We start from the raw sequence: 23,181 nt of genomic DNA, 5'->3' as shown, positions 1-23,181 counted from the left end.
CAGTCAAAATGTCCTCACTTCCCAAAAAATGTCCTCATTCTATTGGTTAAAAATGTGTTTCAGTCCTCAGTGTGTACTTGTACTTGCTCATACAGTGGGGCAAAAAAGTATTTAGTCAGTCACCAATTGTGCAAGTTCTCCCACTTAAAAAGATGAGAGAGGCCTGTAATTTTCATCATCGGTACACTTCAACTATGCGAGACAGAATGAGAAAAAAAAATCCAGAAAATCACATTGATTTTTAAAGAATTTATTTGCAAATTATGGTGGAAAATAAGTATTTGGTTAATAACAAAAGTTCATCTCAATACTTTATTATATACCCTTTGTTGGCAATGACAGAGGTCAAACGTTTTCTGTAAGTCTTCACAAGGTTTTCACACACTGTTGCTGATATTTTGGCCCATTCCTCCATGCAGATCTCCTCTAGAGCAGTGATGTTTTGGGGCTGTCGCTGGGCAACACGGACTTTCAACTCCCTCCAAAGATTTTCTATGGGGTTGAGATCTGGAGACTGGCTAGGCCACTCCAGGACCTTGAAATGCTTCTTACGAAGCCACTCCTTCGTTGCCCGGGCGGTGTGTTTGGGATCATTGTCATGCTGAAAGACCCAGCCACGTTTCATCTTCAATGCCCTTGCTGATGGAAGGAGGTTTTCACTCAAAATCTCACGATACATGGCCCCATTCATTCTTTCCTTTACATGGATCAGTCGTCCTGGTCCCTTTGCAGAAAAACAGCCCCAAAGCATGATGTTTCCACCCCCATGCTTCACAGTAGGTATGGTGTTCTTTGGATGCAACTCAGCATTCTTTCTCCTCCAAACACGACAAGTTGAGTTTTTACCAAAAAGTCCTATTTTGGTTTCATCTGACCATATGACATTCTCCCAATCCTCTTCTGGATCATCCAAATGCTCTCTAGCAAACTTCAGACGGGCCTGGACATGTACTGGCAGGAATGCAACACTGGATACCCAAAAGAAGAAGGAAAAGAAGATAAACCTGCGCATGCGCACACTGGACTTCCTTTGTCTGCTTGACTGCGCGAAGTGAGCGATTTTATGCATGTTATTTGCTCGGGAATCCCCTCAAATTAAATCACTTCTCAGCCACAGAATGGGCTTTTTTTTTTGAGATATTGCAGAAATAAACATATATCACAATGACCAAATTTCAGAGGGAACTACGTAAATTTCACCGATTTTATGAAATCGAAAGGCCGTATAGCTTTAACCAACAGAATGAGGACATTTTGGCTGGTTCTCACTTCTTTAAAGGACTGTTTGAGGGTTAAGACTTATTTTTGGGTGGTAAGAGTAGATATTAGTTAGGTATTTAGTTGTGATGGTCAAGGTTAGAGTAAGGGGTAGGGAATGCATTATGTCAGTGAGTGTCCCCACAATGATAGAAGTACGAGAATGTGTGTGTCACGTGGAGTGGTTAGGGTGACCATAGTATCACAATAATCATAATTAAATAGGAAAACTGAAATTTAAAAAAATAAATAAAATAAATATGAGGACACTGGCACTGAGTATAGTATTCTGATCTGCAGTTGTTGTTTAGTATTCCACTACAGACCTGTAAGTCCTCGTCTGACTGGAGCAGTGGTGTTTAACCTGCAGCCCGCAACACGCAATTCAATAGCTATCTTAATATTAAATATAGGTAAACACTTGCTTTATGACTAAGCAAAAACATTTCTGAGTACGACTGCTGTATCTGCATCACCGCACTGCCCGACCATCACTCACCCTCTGACCAACTCTGAGATTATTCACTGCGGATTGTATTGAGCAGAGTACTGTCTGTCAGGTTTGTACTGATCACAGTTGATACAGTTATTGCATGCTTCTTCCTTCCCAAATACTAGAGGACTTTGCTTAATAAAACCATATAAAAGTCACCTTTTGGTCTGATTTAGCACAGTGTCATTTTATTCATCCTAAAACTGCTCAAAATGACCTCTTGGACCTGTGTATGCTGGATGACTGTATCTTATCATCTCTCAACTGCCTATATGGAGTTGCTCTTTTTTTTTCATGTGACTTTAAAGTGGGCGGCACGGTGGTGTAGTGGTTAGCGCTGTCGCCTCACAGCAAGAAGGTCCGGGTTCGAGCCCCGTGGCCGGCGAGGGCCTTTCTGTGTGGAGTTTGCATGTTCTCCCCGTGTCCACGTGGGTTTCCTCCGGGTGCTCCGGTTTCCCCCACAGTCCAAAGACATGCAGGTTAGGTTAACTGGTGACTCTAAATTGACCGTAGGTGTGAATGTGAGTGTGAATGGTTGTCTGTGTCTATGTGTCAGCCCTGTGATGACCTGGCGACTTGTCCAGGGTGTACCCTGCCTTTCGCCCGTAGTCAGCTGGGATAGGCTCCAGCTTGCCTGCGACCCTGTAGAACAGGATAAAGCGGCTAGAGATAATGAGATGAGATGAGAGACTTTAAAGTGCTTGAATCTATGTCATGATTAATGTTGGCCTGCCCCACCAAAATATATAGTCACAAACAGTGTTGTAGTCAAGTCACTAAACCTCGAGTCCGAGTCCAGTCTTGAGTCCCCAGTGTTCAAGTCCAAGTCATTAAAAAAAATTTTGAGTCGAGTCCGAGAACAAGACTCCAACTGCACCATTTGACGGTGGCTGTTTCAGCACCATTAACATTAGTTTGTTCCTGAACATGACGTATGAACAGGTGAATGTGCATTTTCTTTGTCAGGGAGTGCAAAGTATTCTGTCAGAGATGGTTGGGAGACGGATGTAAGTGCAGAAGGTGTGTTTATTAATACAAGTGAAGACACGTAAACAATCCAGAATGGCAGGCAAAATCGTAAAACGGTGAAACAGGCAATAGGTCGAGTGATGCACAAACAGGCTATTGTAGACTCGGCAGAATCAAAGACGAGAAACAGAAAATCAGGGATCAGGAACCCAAACAAGGAAATAAGGCTTGGTAATGTGTCAGCAACGCAACTCAATACTTCGCAAAGCAAGTGTGTTTTCACAGTTTTTATATAGGCACACTTTTTGCACCATAATCCTGTGCAGGTGTGAGTCGTTTACGGCGTGTGCACTTGAGTCCACTTGGCATGTGCACTGTCCAGAGCGCCCGAGAGTCTATCTGATGGACACGCCAAGGCATGCAGGTGTGACACTCTTGCACGAAATTAGTACAAAAATGAATGTAGACATAAATATCTTATACCAAATTATTATGGCATACTACAAAAAAAAGAAAAAATCCAAGTCCTCGCCTCCAGTTTATGAATCTGAATGCAGTTAATGCATGATTCCGAGTCCAAGTCCGAGTCATCAGTGCTCAAGTCCAAGTCAAGTCACGAGTCCTTCAAATTAGGGCACGAGTCGGACTCGAGTACTACAAGCCTGCTATCAGGACTGAAACTCGGTGTGGTCTTCTGCTGTTGTCTGCCATTTACCCAAAGGTTTGATGTTTCATGCATTCTGAGAGCAGCAGTTTCTGAACTGTTCAAATCAGTTAGATTTGTATCTGTAGGATTTTATGCATTGCACTACTGCAGTATGATTGGCTGATAGGATAATAAACAAGAGTACAGGAGTTCTTGTTAAAGGAGAACTGAAGTCATTTTTAAACTTGCTTTATTTCTTAATTAACGCGTTATTCAATTACGTTTTCGGTTTTAGTAACCTTATATCGTGACTCGTATTGGCAACTAATTGCAATTAAATATTATACTTATCGGCCTATTCGGTTTTCAGCCATGTTGAATTTAGTTCGTTTGGTCCACGGGAGGTGTCAATTATCCACGTGATCTTCATGAGACTTGTGCGAGACTTCGAAACATCAAGTGTCAACCAGGTGTCAGCGCCGCCATTTTGAAAACTGTTTTCCAAACGAAGTATTGCACAAAAACGAGTTTAAATGACGATTACTGCCTACTTTTTTTCAAACTTTCCTGATTGCTATCAACACAAACAAAACTTCCGGCTTGATTACATCAGCATTCAAAAGAGGGCACGCGCGTCTTTTGACAACGTTGGCAGATGTTGGTCGCTTTGATTTCCGCTGTACATTTTACTTCCATCCTACAATGTCTCGCACAGGTCTCAACGAATCTCGTTTACGGCCATTGCTTTGACATATGGACTGATATATTACAGAGCATATTTCAAACACTCATAACTTGCTATAGCAGAGACAAAATAGCTATCAAAAATGCATTCCTATATTTAATAAAATGAGATAAATAGAATTTTGATAATAAAAAATTTGCCTTCAGTTCTCCTTTAAAGTGACAGGTGAGTGGATGTGTTCGAATCAAATCCATAGAATTTCTGCATGTTTTTACAGCAATAGAGACTCGACGGGCATTGTAATTAATACACAGACATAGGCTGTCTTTTCACCACCAAAAAAAAAAACTTGCTCATGAATGTATATATCAACCTTTGATAAAGAATAGTTATGACTATGAAGAGGAGTAATACCAGCCAGAAAATCAATACCACAACTGTCTTGATGATGTAGGGACAACCAAATAGCTTTCTATTTGCTGAATAGCTGATTAAGATTGTCATCATAGGCAGGAATAATAGTTTAATGCTTTTATACTGATATGGAAGTGCAAGAGACTTGTAGGCATGTCTTAAGGCATTTATGTGACCTCTTTACTGGTCCAATCTAAGGTCTCAAATACTTGTATGTGTAGAGGAGTTAATAATCAGAAATTAAATATTCTCATAGTGAACTGGGGCCAACTGTAAGCTGTATTGGCTCATTCACACTGAGCTGCTTTCTAGATATTTACAGAAATTGGTGATTCAAGGAGGGTGGCATGGTGGTGTAGTAGTTAGCACTGTTGCCTTACAGCAAGAAGGTTCTGGATTCGAGCCCAGTGGCCAATGGGGGCCTTTCTGTATGGAGTTTGCATGTTCTCCCCTTGTCCGCGTGGGTTTCCTCCGGGTGCTCCGGTTTCCCCCACAGTCCAAAGACATGCAGGTTAGGTTAACTGGTGGCTCTAAATTGACCGTAGGTGTGAATGTGAGTGTAAATGGTTGCTCGTCTCTATGTGTCAGCCCTGCGATGACCTGGCGACTTGTCCAGGGTGTACCCTGCCTCTCGCCCATAGTCAGCTGGGATAGGCTCCAGCTTGCCCGCAACCTGCACAGGATAAGCGGTTATGGATAATGGAAGGATGGATGGATGATGATTCAAGGAAATGTGTACTGGTCTTGAGATTGGTTAGAGCTTCATGCTGTTCCTAAATGTATAGAAGGACTAACTAACAGAAGAAATGGCCATGACATTGAACTATTCCTGATATCTGCAATTGTTTTCTGCCATAGAAAGCAGGAAGAAGATTCTGCAGAGTGGAGTGCAGTCCAATGGAACAAATGGTGGAAAATGTAAACTAAAATTTATCAAGGCCATCGTGACCCCTCTGTTAACCTTTAATAAAGCAGAAGGATTGGTGGGCGGTCATTGACTGACCTTTTCCTTTCCTGAAGAAAACTGAGATTTATTGACATATTTGAGTCCACCTAGCATGAGGTGTTCGTGTCTGCATGGTAGTACTTTTTATGGAGAATTTTTCATTCTAACCGATAGGCAGAGTAATCTTTCACTACTTTCATTGCTGTCTGGAAAATGGTCAAACTCTGATCAAAAGAGAGAAAGCGCTTGTAGAATGGAGCTTCTGTTTCCTGATAGCAGTTGTCAATTCTAATGCCCTTCCAGTGAGTAGTAAGATGTTGAAAAACCTCAGTGCTCATCTGTCCATCCATCCATTCATTCATCCATCCATTATCTATACTATCACTTATGCGTCAGGGTAGTGGGGGAAGCTGGAGCCAATCCCAGCTGACTTCAGGCGAGATTCGGGGTACACCCTTGGGAGGTCACCAATCTATCTCGGGGCTAATACAGACATGAACAACCAATTTAGAGTAGACAGTTGACCTAATCCACATGTCTTTGGACTGTGAGAGGAAACCAGAGCCCCTGAAGGAAACTCACCTGCAACATGCAAACTCAATATAGAAAGTCAAGGTTCAACCCAGAACCTTCTTGCTGTGAGGCAACAGTGCTAACCACTGCATTATGTACCGCCCCCTCAGTGCTCAAGGTGTGAGAAAAATATTCACTTGTTTGCTTTCATCACTCCTTCCAGCTTGTCCCACTTATATACTGTATGTGGGGTCACTGCCATGTGAACCCTGTTGATCCACATGTCATATTAATTGGAGCATAGTTTTATGCCTGATGCTCTTCCTGCCACAACCCTCCCATTTCCAGGCTTGGGAAACAACCATTCACACCTATGGACAATTTAGAGTAGTCAGTTAACCTAACTGCATGTCTTTGGACTGTGGGGTGAACTGGAGCACCACAGACACGGGGAGATCATGCAGACTCCACACAGAAAGGCCCCTGCCGGCCACTGGGCTCGAACCCAGAACCTTCTTGCTGTCAGGCACCAGTGCACCACCGTGCCGCTCACTTGTCTTGTCTCATCTCATTATCTCTAGCTGCTTTATCCTGTTCTACAGGGTCGCAGGCAACCTGGAGCCTATCCCAGCTGACCACGGGCAAAAGGCGGGGTACACCCTGGACAAGTCGCCAGGTCATCACAGGGCTGACACATAGACAACCATTCACACTCACATCTATGGTCAATTTAGAGTCACCAGTTAACCTAACCTGCATGTCTTTGGACTGTGGGGGAAATCGGAGCACCCAGAGGAAACCCACGCGGACAACATGCAAACTCCACACAGAAAGGCCCTCGCGGCCACGGGGCTCGAACCCAGACCTTCTTGCTGTGAGGTGACAGCGCTAACCACTACACCACCATGCTGCCCCGCTCACTAGTTTGCTTTCATAATTATTTTTTTTTAAAAAAGTCAAAGTCCCTACTGTGCCAGGACCTGATCTTCCCAGATAGTCTTCTGTTACAGTACTAACCAGGTATTAGTGCATTGGGCAGCGCTGCTGTCCATTTCTATAGCCCTTGACCTCTCACCTATTAGGTAGCTGGGGTTACAGTATAGAGGCCAGTCCTCTGATAACCACGAGAGTTTGACTCCCTGCTTGCATCTGTATTGTGGCATACCTCGCCAGATGGCAGTAGGTACCATTTTGATAATGGTCTTTGGTATGACCTGACCGTGAGTAGATTCATAATTATTCAGTATAACTAAACGGGTATCACATTAGGATATACTTGGGGATGCTAGTGTGGTTGATTGGCATACTGGTTAAATAGAAACCTTCATGGTGGGGGATGCCACTGTGAATGTGGCATGTATAGAGTGAAATAATTGCTGTGGAAGGCTAATGACCACCACTACCATAGGAGCTCTCACATGACAGTGTTGTAGTCGAGTCACTAAACCTTGAGTCTGAGTCCAGTCTCGAGTCCCCGGTGCTCAAGTCCGAGTCAAGTCCAAGTCATTAAAGAAATTTTTAAGTCCAGTCTGGGAACAAGACTCCAACCGCACCATTTGATGGTGGCTGTTGCTGCCTTTATGTGAAACCGTCTCTACTACTGTGTTGGACTAACATTCCTGCTTGACTGCCCCATTTTAGTTAATAGGCTACAGATAAAAAGCTTGTTCATCGCTCAACAAGCCCCGCCCATTATCAACAGGGCAAATAACATGAGAGAGGGTTAACACTAGCTAGTTCATCGCTCAGCAAGCAAGCCCCGCTATCAACAGAGCAATGAACATAGCGTGTCACTTACTTCTCTGGGTGGAGTCTTACCAAATGACGATTGAAGTTCAACGTTGTCCCCGTCGTCTCCACGATAGCAGTGCATTTTTTCCCACTGCATGAGAAGTCTGTATAAGCAAAGCGGACAATCCTAGGGGCTTCTCTCCAGGCATTTTAGCACCATTAACAGTAGTTTGTTCCTGAACATGACGTATGAACAGGTGAATGTGCATTCTCTTGCACGAAATTAGTATAAAAATTAATGTAGGTATAAATATCTTATGCCAAATTATTATGGCATGTGACAAAAAATAAAGAAAAAAATCAGTGCTCAAGTCCGAGTCAAGTCACGAGTCCTTAAAATTAGGGCACGAGTCGGACTCGAGTACTACAAGCCTGTCACATGAGCAAGTTTGTGTTTACTTTCTCCAACTGTGCAATATTGGCTTGATACTGTTACTTGCATTGATTTCGTGGTTCCTTTGGAATTTCTAGTTTTATTCATTTGAATGACAAAACTCTCTGTTCCAAACACAAAAAACGGCTACATTACATACATACATCCACATTAACGTTCAATTGCATTGTCAGAAACACGTGAATGATTAAAATATCAGTGAGTGTTCAAGTGATCCAAAAGGCAGAAACAGGAAAATGGACAAAAGGCTTGTGATGGTAGAAAGTAAGATGGAAACCTCAGCCAGAAGGTGAGATACTGTAAATTGGATATGACAGTAGTAAACATGTGACGCATCATCTTTATGGAAAATTATAAATGCCATTACATTGCACCCTATTTAACAAAGATCTCTGATACCCCTTTTCCATCAAATCAGTTCCAGGGCTGGTCCGGGGCCAGTGCTGGTGCTGGTTCACAACTCGTTCAACTTGCGAGCCAGCTGAGAACCAGTTTGCTTTTCCATAGCTCGCGGTGCTAAGGGAAGCCACGTCATTACGTCGCTGTATACGTCAGTTACGTCGCTACGTTTGCATAAACCTTGGCGCGAATATCGAACCAAAAACAACACGGAAGAAGCAGCAGCAGCAACAACAACAACAATAATAATAATGGATGACTTCGCGTTTGTACAGCTGCTATTTCTCGTCGCTTAAAAATGGCGATCATTCGTGGTCTTGTTATTGTTGTTGATCTTAACAACTCCGCCCCCCTGCTGACGTAAGCGGTTCTTTCCTCTGGCCCAGCAAAGAGTTGGTGCTAGCCTGGAACCGTTTTTTCTGGCCCCAGAGCCAGTTCTTTGTCAGTGGAAACAGAAAACCCGGTTCCAAACTAAGCACTGGCCCTGAACCAGCCCTGGAACTACTTTGGTGGAAAAGGGGCATGAGTGGACCAATCCAATTCACATTTTCCTCAACTGCATGTCTGCAATGAAGCTCCAAACTACTACAAAAGAACAGAGCTTCAAAGTAATCCGAGGCAGTCTAAAAGCAAATGGCTCATTGTAATCTGTTTTGTTGGCCAGCTGGAGCGAGGAGGCCTTTGATATGTGCGAACCGTTCTGCATATTCAAAGAACAGTTGTTTGCGGAGTCATTATAAGATTCATTATGGAGTCCATCAAGCTAGCATTATTCATTTGGAATACAAAAATCAGATCAGTGTATCTTGGGAGCATAGCTGACACGTTTTTACTTCCAAATGGAACTGATTAGAGCTTTTGATGACAAAAAATATATATATATCCCTGTTAAGCTTTTAGGGTGGTAGATCTGACCAAATCACAACTATGGTGGTCAGTTATTAAGACAGTTTATCTCTTTGGTTGTACCTGCTAAAGATTTAGATTTCAAATGAAACGTACTTGACAGAACGGCAAACAAGTGAAATGTCTCAGGTTACCATGGAAATCGGGTTTCGTGTGATGCTGAAGTGGTACTGTATTATTATTCCTGAAGCACTCGCCACAAAATGTTACACAAGATATCCTACCCCCCACCCCCACCCCATCCCACTAGTGAACTCTGGCCTCGGATGATAAATTATTTGCGTAGCGTTTGCATTAGATTGTTCTGTATCAGTTTGTTGATTCTAAGGACACAGCCCTCTGAAAATAAGGCTCCTTTACACAACGTTACAGCCTACTAAGCTCGAAGAGACAAGTGCACATGCAAATATATCCCTGCTACACAATGCGCCACTCGCTTACAAATAATAGAAGCCTCCCTGGTCGTATGTTGCTCTTGAGCACAGCCATTTTAATTTCTATAGATATAAGGTCTGTGTGCATTGTATATATTTATACATGCACAGGAAATACGAATATTAGTTCCCTCTTTCAGTGAGTATACAGTGGTAGTGAATATAATGAAGTAAGTTGATATAATTTAGTTAGGTTTACACACAAATAAGTGCTATCAGGAAACATGATGAGTTGGAATGGTGGATGTGAGGCAGATTGAGACGTGTGTGGAAGGAAACGGTGGTTCTATTGTTATCTTTCAGCTTAAACAAGGCCTGGGGCTGAGGAGAGTGCATTAAAAGCAGAGATGAGAAGCAAAGGCTGTTACATAAGTGCAGATATGTGTGTGTGTGTGTGTGTGTGTGTATGCTCACACACACACACACACACACACACACACACACACACACACACACACACACACACACCAGTGAGAGAAGACAAAAAGCCCTTAAGCTTAAGTCCTATAACATGCATGTGTACACACACACTCACACATTCACCCTCGACCTGTTGCATTAACACCCTTCTGGGTTTTTGGATTGCAAATCCTCTGCTGGAAAAGAAAATTCGAAATTAAACCTCTCCTGGTTTCATTCACCTGTGCTGCAAGTTTAGCATCACTTCCTTCAAACAACAATTCTACAGTACTTGGAGGGGGGGGGACCGTGAACAGTGGGCCGCCGCATGAACAGCATTAAAATATCTCAGTTTATGACATTTTATTGCCATTATAGTAAATACCACCTGCACAATCCTCATTGTATGACCAATGTGTCTTGCGATTACTGATGACTTCATTGTCTGTCCCTTATTAAGCACCATTTCCTGGTCATTTTCGGCCACGATGCGCAGAAACCTCTGGAGCTGCGGGCCGAAGAGGATACAGATTGTACTGAGTGGGTGGAAGCCATTCAGCAAGCCAGGTACGGCAGCGAACGAAGGCATTTAACTGATTTTTGTGAGAAAGAAGCACCTTCAGCTTATGTAAGTTGCAGGGGCTGAACGCAATAGTATATCAGATGTACTGCAGCAGTATCAGGAAAAGCTGAATGTTACCATCAAATGATGCGTCATTTCTGCAGTTGCGTAAAAAAAGAACAAACTTCAAGCTGTAAAATTTAAAAGCACAAAAAAAAAGAAAAAAGAAGCTTTGCTCAGGAGAGGCTATTTGATTCATACAAATCCCTGCTTTTTTGTCCATTTACCCAATTTTATCACCATGCAGACAGTGGTTCACTCTCAGTTCACCCATCAACACCCTCCATGTTTAATAGTCTGTATAGATGAATCCAGTGTTGTAGTCGAGTCACTAAACCTCGAGGCCGAGTCCAGTCTAGAATCCTCAGTGTTCAATTCCGAGCCAAGTCCAAGTCATTCAAAAAGTTTTCAAGTCGAGTCCACTATTGATCTGAGTCGAATCCGAGAACAAGACTCCAACCGCACCATTTGACGGTGGCTGTTTCAGCGCCGTTAACATTAGTTTGTTCCTGAACATGACGTATGAACAGGTGAATGTGCTTCTCTTTATCAGGGAGTGCGAAGTATTCTGTCAGAGATGGTTGGGAGACGGATGTAAATCCAGAAGGTGTGCTTATTAATACAAGTGAAGACACGTGAACAATCCAGAACGGCAGGCAAAATCGTAAAACGGTGAAACAGGCAATAGGTCGAGTGATGCACAAACAGGCTATCGTAGACTCGGCAGAATCAAAGACGAGAAACAGGAAATCAGGGATCAGGAACCCAAACAAGGAAATAAGGCTTGGTAATGTGTCAGCAACGCAACTCAATACTTCGCAAAGCAAGCGTGTTTTTATATAGGCACACTGATTGCACCATAATCCTGTGCAGATGTGAGTCATTTACGGCGTCCGCACTTGAGTCCACTTGGCACGTGCGCTGTCCAGAGCGCCCGAGAGTCTATCTGATGGATGCGCCAAGGCATGCAGGTGTGACACTCTTGCACGAAATTAGTACAAAAATGAATGTAGATATAAATATCTTGCACCAAATTATTATGGCATGTTAGAAAAAAATAAAGAAAAAATTTGAATCCTCGTCTCCAAATTACAAGTCCGAATGCAGTTAATGCACGAGTCCAAGTCCGAGTCATCAGTGCTCAAGTCCAAGTCAAGTCCTTAAACTTAGGGCACGAATCGGACTCGAGTCTGAGCCCTGGACTCGAATACTACAAGCCTGGATGAATCATTCATTTGTAATATTCAGTTGTAATGAAATGCTCACAACAAAGAAATAGCAGACTCGTGCTGTAGTTTGAATCACTGCTTTGTCTTCATCTCTCTCTCAACATCCCTTCTTCAGCTACTCTGAACTAATCATCGAGCGTGAGGTGCTCATGCAAAAGTACATCCACCTGGTGCAGATAACGGAGACGGAGAAGGTGGCTGCCAATCAGCTCCGCACACAGCTTGAAGACCAGGACACGGAGATCGAAAGGCTCAAGACTGAGGTCAAAATCAACATTATATTAACACATACTGTATAATGCATAAGTATTCACCCCTTCAAACCTTTTTTGTTGCCATCTGGAACTGAACTGGACTTTATTGGGATTATACAAACACCATCCGTTTTGATATTACTTCTGTATAAGCCAATTATTTTATCGCCCCTTATTTTAGTCTGTTGCGCTTGCTTGCATTTCACCTTAGGTTGTGGCCCTGAACAAAGCAAAGGAGAAAATGTTACCTTGTCATTCCAATCAAGAAGACGATGACCCTGATATAAAGAAAATAAAGAAGGTAAGTAGTTTGTATTCTCTGGAGATTTTATGACTGCACTACGGATCTATAATCAGTTAGTAGATGTAATTTTCATTTGGTGAACCTCGTATTAATGCTGCCACGAGTGAAATCCAAGTCCGAGACAACTCTATTGTCATTCTGCATATTGCACAACAAAATGAGGTAGTGAGCCTTTTCAGTGCTTAATAATAAAGAGACGCTTAAAATAAAACAAGGTACCTGAAAAATCTGGAAACATAAAGAAGAAAAAACCCAAATACAAACATTCAAAAGGACCATGATACACTAGTGCAAATGTCTTAAGGTGCAGAAAGCGGAAACATGCAAAGACTTACCCTGTGTCCGAAATCGTTCACTACTCCCTACTCCCTATATGGGGAATTACTATATAGAGGACTATGTAGTGAGCTCATTGGTAAAATGAAAAAAACGCGTTTAGACACTAGCCTGGGTGGCACGGTGGTGTAGTGGTTAGCACTGTCGCCTCACAGCAAGAAGGTCCTGGGTTCGAGCCCAGCGGCCGGCGAGGGCCTTTCTATGTGGAGTTTGCATGTTCTCCCCGTGTCTGCGTAGGTTTCCTCCAGGTACTCCTGTTTCCCCCACAGTCCAAAGACATTCAGGTTAGGCTAATTAGTGGCTCTAAATTGACCATGAGTCTGAATGGTTGTTTGTTTCTGTGTCAGCCCTGCAATAACCTGGCGACTTTTCCAGGGTGTACCCCACCTCTCGCTCATAGTTAGCTGGGATAGGCTCCAGCTTGCCTGCAACCCTGTAGAGCAGGATAAGCAGCTGCATAACGGATGGATGGACACTACTCTGTCGTGCTGGTATTTACGTCATTACTGTCGCACAATTAAAACGTGCCAGATCAGTCGGCTGGTGGGTTTTCAAAATAATAAATACATGCATGTATTTTTGTGATAAATCCATATTATACTGAACGTATTTCCCGTAAAGTACCTGCATCTTTCAGGGTTTTTTTTTTAATCAAGGCTGAATACTTTCTTCTTTGCCGCTGCCTTTTATTAAATCAAATTTGAGACTTTTAATTTGATTACTTTCAGCGTAACCACAATGCATGATGGGATATATTGCTTTGGTTAGTGACCATCGGTTGTACACTACTTTTCATGATGCATTGTGGGATACTTTGAGTGCACTATATAGGGTGTAAATAATCCTCACTAAGGTTTCGGACAGCACTACGAAATGGCGTCCCCACTATATAGCGCCCTATATAGTGAGTAGGGAGCGATTTCGGACACAGGGTTAGTTTCTGCTAGATGCAAAATTAAAAAGATTTATTTAGGTGCTGGTAATATTACTAAGCCATTTGTGCTTTTAAGAGATGTTTTCTGCTAGTGTGGGTGAACAGTGAACAATGCTAGTCTGACAATCAATGACTACACAATGACAACACAGTTAATAATGAAAGAAAATGAATAAAGTTAGCTATTTATGTCATACTAGGTTCTTTTTTTAGCCATTTAACCCTCCTCCCCCTCAATTTATTACAATTTTAATTTGAATTGAGTAAAGTTTATCATTACAGTTATTTGGAATGAAACCAGAAATAATGCTTAATAGTTGTTATTTACCTCAGAATAGCATCAGAGAGGTTAGGTATGAGAATAGCAGCGCTCCTCCTGGGTTCTGAAAAATATTCTCCACTTTTTTCCTTGAAAAATCATGTCAAACAAGTATTCTTTACTTTTTCTTATTTTTTTCTTCAATTACGCTGCATTTTTTCTTAGTTACTGACTTATCAAAGTGAACTTAATACAGGTTTATACCAACCAAACTGGCACAATTCAAATATTTGTACAGATACAGCTAGGTCTCTCCATTACATATAAAATTTGGGCTCCACTTCAGCATCTGATAAGGAAGACTTGATTTTGGGCTCCCTGTGAACCATCAAGCTACAGTGGTGCTTGAAAGTTTGTGAACCCTTTAGAATTTTCTATATTTCTGCATAAATATGACCTAAAACATCATCAGATTTTCACACAAGTCCTAAAGGTAGATAAAGAGAACCCAGTTAAACAAATGAGACAAAAATATTATACTTGGTCATTTATTTATTGAGGAAAATGATCCAATATTACATATCTGTGAGTGGCAAAAGTATGTGAACCTTTGCTTTCAGTATCTGGTGTGACCCCCTTGTGCAGCAATAACTGCAACTAAACGTTTCCGGTAACTGTTGATCAGTCCTGCACACCGGCTTGGAGGAATTTTAGCCCATTCCTCTCTGGGATGTTGGTGGGTTTCCTCACATGAACTGCTCGCTTCAGGTCCTTCCACAACATTTCGATTGGATTAAGGTCAGGACTTTGACTTGGCCATTCCAAAACATTAACTTTATTCTTCTTTAACCATTCTTTGGTAGAACAACTTGTGTGCTTAGGGTCGTTGTCTTGCTGCATGACCCACCTTCTCTTGAGATTCAGTTCATGGACAGATGTCCTGACATTTTCCTTTAGAATTTGCTGGTATAATTCAGAATTCATTGTTCCATCAATGATGGCAAGCCGTCCTGGCCCAGATGCAGCAAAACAGGCCCAAACCATGATACTACCACCACCATGTTTCACAGATGGGATAAGGTTCTTAATGCAGTGTTTTCCTTTCTCGAAACATAACGCTTCTCATTTAAACCAAAAGTTCTATTTTGGTCTCATCGGTCCAAAAAACATTTTTCCAATAGCCTTCTGGCTTGTCCACATGATTTTTAGCAAACTGCAGACGAGCAGCAATGTTCTTTTTGGAGAGCAGTGGCTTTTTCCTTGCAACCCTCCCATGCACACCGTTGTTGTTCAGTGTTCTCCTGATGGTGGACTCATGAACATTAACCAATGTGAGAGAGGCCTTCAGTTGCTTAGAATTTACCCTGGGGTCCTTTGTGACTTCGTCGATTATGACAGGCCTTGTTCTTGGAGTGATCTTTGTTGGTCGACCACTCCTGGGGAGGGTAACAATGGTCTTGAATTTCCTCCATTTGTACACAATCTGTCTGACTGTGGATTGGTGGAGTCCAAACTCTTTAGAGATGGTTTTGTAATCTTTTCCACCCTGATGAGCATCAACAACGCTTTTTCTAAGGTCCTCAGAAATCTCCTTTGTTCGTGCCATGATACACTTCCACAAACATGTGTTGTGAAGATCAGACTTTGATAGATCCCTGTTCTTTAAATAAAACAGGGTGCCCACTCACACCTGACTGTCATCCCATTGATTGAAAACACCTGACTGTAATAACACCTTCAAATTAACTGCTAATCCTCGAGGTTCACATACTTTTGCCACTCTCAGATATGTAATATTGGATCAATTTCCTCAATAAATAAATGACCAAGTAGAATATTTTTGTCTCATTTGTTTAACTGGGTTCTCTTTATCTACTTTTAGGACTTGTGTGAAAATCTGATGTTGTTTTAGGTCATATTTATACAGAAATATAGAAAATTCTAAAGGGTTCACAAACTTTCAAGCACCACTGTAAAGTAAACCTCTTTAGCTTGAGCTTACTGAAGGTTATTTTGGCAGGGAATTATTCAAAAGAGGTATTAGAACTCCCTTTAGCCTTTACTTCAACACAAAACTTGATTTACAATTGAACAAAGTCAAGAAGAGTCTTGGACCAACCAACAGTGAAGGAATCCGATTTCCCCGTCTGCCGCGGGGACTCAATACGCCCAGCCCATGAAACGTAGAGCCCTTCAGTCGCTTGCTGGCTGACAGCACTTTCACGTTGGCTTTTTTACCTCACCTGCTACGGAGTAAGCGGGGTGCGGTGTTGTTTTTGGTCAGGTTTCTTTGTTTTTTTGTGAGCAACATTACAGGAAAATGACTGGACCAATCTTCATGAAACCTTCAGGATAGATGGGCATTGGTCTCAAATAAAACCTCCAACATTTTGAGGGTCATCCAGTCAAGGTTAAGGTCACGGTGACCAAAAAGGTTAAAAAAAAAACTCTGAGCTCAGACTGCAGGAGCACTGCCTCGGAAAGACTCCCCCCACAAACACATTGATTAGATCACTACCTGCCTCATTTGCATACACTGTGCTGTCATTGGATGGTTTCTTGGTTCGTTTACATTCGCAAAGGAAGGGGTTTTGGCCACACCCACTTTTAAACCCCACTGATAAAAACTTCCCCACTCTGTTGATTTATTATTATTACCTCGCCCGCTACGGACTAGACTAAAGAAATGGCTTTCAGACATGTTTATGCTTATTACAGAGGAAAAGTGCGTTCCACTGAGCTCTAGCACCGGGCCATTTCCCGGAAATAAGAGCTTCAGTCATGGCGACAGCGTGTGTATGTCAGCCTCAGTTCGGAGGGTTCAGTTTCAAAAACTGTAAGAGGTAAGAGTAGAATAATATAAAAGTACAGGCACTTGGTATATTTTACTTCTATGATTTTTACATTGTTCATTTTTGGATTACGCTTCATTTTTGTAGCTACTGCCTCATAGAGTAAATATGCTATATTTACTGTATGGACATGGTATCAGAAAACAGTTTTATTTGTAAGCAGTAGCCACATGGACCCATAGGGTACCTATTTTTTTCATGATATCTCATCTCATTATCTCTAGCCACTTTATCCTGTTCTACAGGGTCGCAGGCAAGCTGGAGCCTATCCCAGCTGACTACGGGCGAAAGGCAGGGTACACCCTGGACAAGTCGCCAGGTCATCACAGGGCTGACACATAGACACAGACAACCATTCACACTCACATTCACACCTACGGTCAATTTAGAGTCACCAGTTAACCTAACCTGCATGTCTTTGGACTGTGGGGGAAACCGGAGCACCCGGAGGAAACCCATGCGGACACGGGGAGAACATGCAAACTCCGCACAGAAAGGCCCTCGCTGGCCACGGGGCTTGAACCCGGACCTTCTTGCTATGAGGCGACAGCGCTAACCACTACACCGCCGTGCTGCCCCTTTTTGCGATATCTTCCTTCATATTCATCATAAGCGCTATCGGGTGAGGTTTGTTTTGCCTGGCAACACTTGTTTGGTTTTTTTACACCAACTCCTGTATTACTGACACTCCGATGTGCTTGGGGACGGTCGGGGCTCTGAGTGTGCCTCTCCTGTGGCTGTTTCAGCCCTTAAATCATCTTCAGTGCTTGAAGAAGCTCAACCAAAAAAAACTTTGTCAGCTTAGACTGCGCCATTGTTTGGTTCACGCAAACAATTACACCACCACATCGGGCTGATTAAGACGCAGCGCGATTGGTCAAAAGCTTGGTGTTCATTTGGTCATCATGTGTTGTCGATTTTTATTGGTCACAAGCACGTGCTCATTGTTTACACTTGGCCTTCCCGCTGTCTCTTCACTGCGGTTGGATTTTGGCAAACGGAGGGATTTGTGGAGGGATTTCTATAAAAGATGACTTATGATAAATATGACAAATACATTCATCACTGTGACGACTGCTAGTAATTTTTTCTTCGTCACTGATGGATTGTATTCGTCACTGACGAGCATGACGAGCGCCAGCGAGAACTCTGGAATAGCATTCAGTTTTGGTGAAGAATTTCACTTTGATGAAATGTAGTATAGTTTAGTATAATATAGTAAATATTCATTATAGTGAGTCGAGTTTTAATTCATAATGAATTTAAGAGAGAATTAAGTTCATGGTGCTTAATGAAGTTTATGGTGCTTATAGATACAAAGCTTCATGCGTGGCTGGCTTTGCCGGAGAAAGTGGAAGATCATTGTTCAAGACTACATCTGCTCACCCCACGCTGAAAGCATGAGGAAGAGGAACCAGATTGTCTTCAACATGTTGGAGGCTGAGACCGAATATGTGCTCCAGCTGTCCATCCTGGTGAACTGCTTTCTGCGGCCACTCAGGATGGCCGCCAGTTCCAAAAAACCTCCAATCGGCCATGATGATGTTAGCAGCATTTTCCTCAATAGGTATATTTTATATATCTCCCCATCCACAATATATTGTATAGGTGTCCACAACCCAGCCATGGTAAAAATGATATTGTTCTTCCATTTATCAGAAGACACTGTTGACGGTTGATGTTCCTCTAAAACAACATTCTCATCTAACCTTTTTTCCCTCCAAGTGAAACTATAATGTTTCTTCATGAGATATTTCACCAAGGCCTAAAAGCAAGACTTGCCAACTGGCCGAGATTAGTTTTAGGTAAGTGCCATTTGCTACTTATTGATCTTTTTGCAGCCCAACACAACATTGAATGTTCACTACAGGCCAAAAGAATTAAAGCAAATTAAAAGTAACCATGAAATTAATGTTTTAAAGAGGACATATTATGGAAAAACTCACTATTTCAGTGATTGTGCACATACATTTGGGTATCTGGAGTCCTTACCAATTCATAAACTCTGAAATAAGACACCCAGTCAGTTTCTTTTGAGTTGCCTATTTCAGAAAACATGAGCTTCAACAAGCCGTTCAGATTTGCATCTCCTTTCTAAGTCACAAGGAACTGATTAGAATTATGCCGCCCCTCATCATGACCGAAATCGATCCCTACTCACTATATAGGGCACTATATAGTGAGGACGCCATTTTGTAGTGCTGTCCGAAACGATAGTGAGGATTATTTACACCCTATATAGTGCATTCAAAGTATCCCACAATGCATCACGAAAAGTAGTGTACAACCGATGGTCACTAACCAAAGCAATATATCCCATCATGCATTGTGGTCACACTGAAAGAAATCAAATTAAAAGTCTCAAATTTGATTTAATAAAAGGCAGCGACAAAGAAGAAAGTATTCAGCCTTGATTTTTTTTAAAAACTGAAAGATGCAGGTACTTTGTATTGATTAATGTGGGAAATGCGCTCAGTATAATATGTATTTATCACCAAAATACATGCATGTATTTATTATTTTGAAAACCCACCAGCCAACTGATCTGGCACATTTTAATTGTGTGACAGTAATGACGTAAATACCAGCACGACAGAGTAGTGTCCAAAAGCGTTTTTTTTTTTCATTTTACCAATGAGCTCACTATATAGTCCTCTATATAGTAATTCCCTATATAGGGAGTAGTGAATGAGTGAGTGATTTCAGACACAGGGTGAGTATCTCCACTCACTGTAGAACTGTCTTTCGCAATGAATATTCATGAGGAAAGTGCAACCTGTTTGGCTGACAGAAAAGGGGGTGGGGTGAGCAGTGTCTCATTATCATTTAAAGAAACAGGCACTCAGATTGGTCGTTTTGAACAAAGCTGTTTAGACAGGGTGAGAAGGGAGCTGTGGTGCTTTAACCTTGTGGTAATTTGACCAAAGCATTTACATTTCATTCAGACCTCAGGGAACCATGTCAATTTGTGGAAAATGGGTGTCACCTTTAAAAGATCAGTCATATTTTTATTGATATAGAGTAAATATGTTTAAAATCTAAGTTTTTTTTAATTGGTTAAAGGAGAACTGAAGTCATATTTAAACTTGCTTTATTTCTTAATTAACGTGTTATTCAATTACATTTTCCGTTTTAGTAACCTTATATCGTGACTCGTATTGGCAACTAATTGTAATTAAGTATTATACTTATTGGCCTATTCGGTTTTTAGCCATGTTGAATTTAGTTCGTTTGGTCCACAGCAGGCGTCACTTATCCGCGTGATCTTCACGAGACTTCGAAACATGAAGTGTCAGCCAGGTGTCAGTGCCGCCATTTTGAAAACTGTTTTCCAAACGAAGTATTGCACAAAAACAAGTTTAAATGACGATTACTGCCTACTTTTTCCAAACTTTCCTGATTGCTATCAAAACAAACAAAACTTCCGGCTTGGTTACATCAGCATTCGAAAGAGGGCGCGCGCGTCTTTTGACAACGTTGGCAGATGTTGGTCACTTTGATTTCCGCTGTACATTTTACTTCCGTCCTACGATGTCTTGCACAGGTCTCAACGAATCTCGTTTACGCCCATTGCTTTGACATATGGACTGATATATTACAGAGCATATTTCAAACACTCATAACTTGCTATAGCAGTGACGAAATAGCTATCAAAAATGCATTTCTATATTTAATAACATGAGATAAATAGAATTTTGATAATAAAAAATTTGCCTTCAGTTCTCCTTTAAGGGGCTGTTATGAAAAAAGACTTTCAACTTCCTTGCTACAATACATAAAAGTAAGAGCACATAATATTTTGGGCAAACTAATTTATTTAATCTAGATACTAAACATTTTTTGGCTGTTGGCAAATATATGCACTACAGCAATTCTATGAGCTATTACATTCATTAGTGAATGAACGTAATTTAGGATTCATGAAAATTTAATGTTAATATGTATATCTCTATTCATAATCTTTGTCACTTTTTAGCTGACCTCTTTGATATATTGCTGCCGATGTTAAACATCTACCAAGAATATGTGCGGAACCACCAGTACAGTCTTCAGGTTCTAGCTAACTGCAAGCAGAACCGGGACTTTGACAAGCTACTGAAGCAGTATGAGTCCAATGCTGCCTGTGAGGGCCGAATGCTGGAGACGTTTCTGACCTACCCAATGTTTCAGGTGCACATCATTGGAAGCATTTGACTTGGTTTTTTTTTAGTTTTTTTTTTTTACATTCTAAACTTAACGATTAAATCTCACTGTGTTCCAGATTCCTCGATATATCATCACGCTGCATGAACTGCTTGCCCATACTCCCCATGAGCATGTAGAACGCAAGAGTTTGGATTTTGCCAAGTCAAAACTGGAGGAGCTGTCCAAGTACGCAAAATTTTATTTCAGCATGATGGCTAAGCTCTTAATAAGTATGTAGTGTAAAATTACAGATTTATCAATTCTGCTTTGCTGAAATCAAATTGATCCTGGTTGAGATTCAATCTTGTATCATATACTCTCATGTACCATATGCCAAAGTGCATTTTCTGAGGAATTATTTTGCAAAAGATATGGTTTGGGTTACGCATGTCACTCTGGCTTTTAACCAGTCACTTCCTTTTAGTCTTAAAGCTAGACGGCCTTTCGATTTCATAAAATCGGTGAAATTTATTTCCCTCTGAAATTTGGTCATTGTGATATGTTTATTTCTGTAATATCTCAACAACAGGCGGCATGGTGGTGTAGTGGTTAGCGCTGTCGCCTCACCGCGAGAAGGTCTGGGTTCGAGCCCCGTGGCCGGCGAGGGCCTTTCTGTGCGGAGTTTGCATGTTCTCTGTGTGGGTTTCCTCCGGGTGCTCCGGTTTCCCCCACAATCCAAAGACATGCAGGTTAGGTTAACTGGTGACTCTAAATTGACCGTAGGTGTGAATGTGAGTGTGAACGGTTGTCTGTGTCTATGTGTCAGCCCTGTGATGACCTGGCAACTTGTCCAGGGTGTACCCTGCTTTTCGGCCGTAGTCAGCTGGGATAGGCTCCAGCTTGCCTGCGACCCTGTAGAACAGGATGAAGCGGCTAGAGATAATGAGATGAGATGAGATCTCAACAACAACAAAAAAACAACCCCAGGCCATTCTGTGGCTAGGAAATTATTTAATTTGAGCATATTCCCTAGCAAATAATGTGCATAAAATCTCTTGCTTCGCACAGTCAAGCAGACAGAGGAAGTCCGTGTGTGCATGCACAGGTTTACCTGCTTCTTCTTCTTCTTTTGGGTTTTACAGCAGCTGGCAACCACAGTGTTGCATTACTGCCATCTACAGGTTTGCCTTGACCGTGCACTGACAGTTCTATCATTCTGTCACTAAACGAACAGCTGATCACACCGAGGTGCTCGCTGACCGCCCATATTTATTAGTTTGGTTTACAACTGCGTTTCCTTTCCTTCGCAACATAACGTCTTTTCTTCTCGCTTTCCATTACTGTAGTCGGTCTTTCACATTTCATTCGCGTCCTCCATTTTCCTCTCCTGTTTCAAATTTGTATCCCACAATGCCTTGCGCGAACAGGGAAAGCCCACCACGTGATGCATGACGTACTATCTTGAATTGGGTCACGGTGAAGCAGGAAAAAATAGTTAATTTAAGGCCATGTGGCCTTAAATTCATTAATTGTTCTATTTTTTTAAAAAATGAATAAAATTGGAAGTCTGTGATTCGAATTTAGTAGCTTTCGGTCCACTAAATAAAAATAATTGGGTGTCAGGAAAATTTGTTTTATGACCTAAACTTGAAAAATCTGAAAGGCAGTCTACCTTTAACTAGAATTTTGAATGCTGATACTGGCAATTAGAAATATTTGGGGTTATTTTGTTTGTTTTTTTAATCACAAGGTGTAAGTCTCTAGTTAATATGTAGTATATTGTTCAATGTGTAGTATTTTGGTTCATATTCAGAATGATGCATGATGAAGTGAGTGACACTGAAAACATCCGTAAGAATCTCGCCATTGAGCGCATGATTGTGGAGGGCTGTGACATCCTCTTAGACACCAGCCAGACCTTTGTACGGCAAGGTGAGTCACTCTTTTTCCTGCGATCTCTTCTCCAAAGGTTCTACTGCCTTTGCATGTCAGTGCATGGGCCATGATTACCTCCAAGTGT

The 23,181-nt window shown here is 41.8% G+C and overlaps 1 protein-coding gene across 1 annotated transcript in view; it reads left to right on the top strand.

The window, feature by feature from the left end:
• rasgrf2a (Ras protein-specific guanine nucleotide-releasing factor 2a) overlaps positions 1–23,181 on the top strand; it is a 71,310-nt gene that overhangs the window by 1,865 nt on the left and 46,264 nt on the right. The window contains exons 2-9 of the mRNA XM_060909263.1: positions 10,707–10,813; positions 12,213–12,360; positions 12,563–12,652; positions 18,350–18,603; positions 18,762–18,841; positions 21,013–21,206; positions 21,298–21,407; positions 22,975–23,093. Coding sequence (XP_060765246.1) covers positions 10,707–10,813; positions 12,213–12,360; positions 12,563–12,652; positions 18,350–18,603; positions 18,762–18,841; positions 21,013–21,206; positions 21,298–21,407; positions 22,975–23,093 — 1,102 coding nt within the window. The remainder of the gene's footprint in view (positions 1–10,706; positions 10,814–12,212; positions 12,361–12,562; positions 12,653–18,349; positions 18,604–18,761; positions 18,842–21,012; positions 21,207–21,297; positions 21,408–22,974; positions 23,094–23,181) is intronic.

Source organism: Neoarius graeffei, chromosome 25 (genome assembly GCF_027579695.1).
Source record: "Neoarius graeffei isolate fNeoGra1 chromosome 25, fNeoGra1.pri, whole genome shotgun sequence".
Classification (NCBI taxonomy): Eukaryota; Metazoa; Chordata; class Actinopteri; order Siluriformes; family Ariidae; genus Neoarius; species Neoarius graeffei.
The sequence above is the reverse complement of the archived record's forward strand: the minus strand, read 5'-3'. Positions and strand labels throughout refer to the sequence as shown.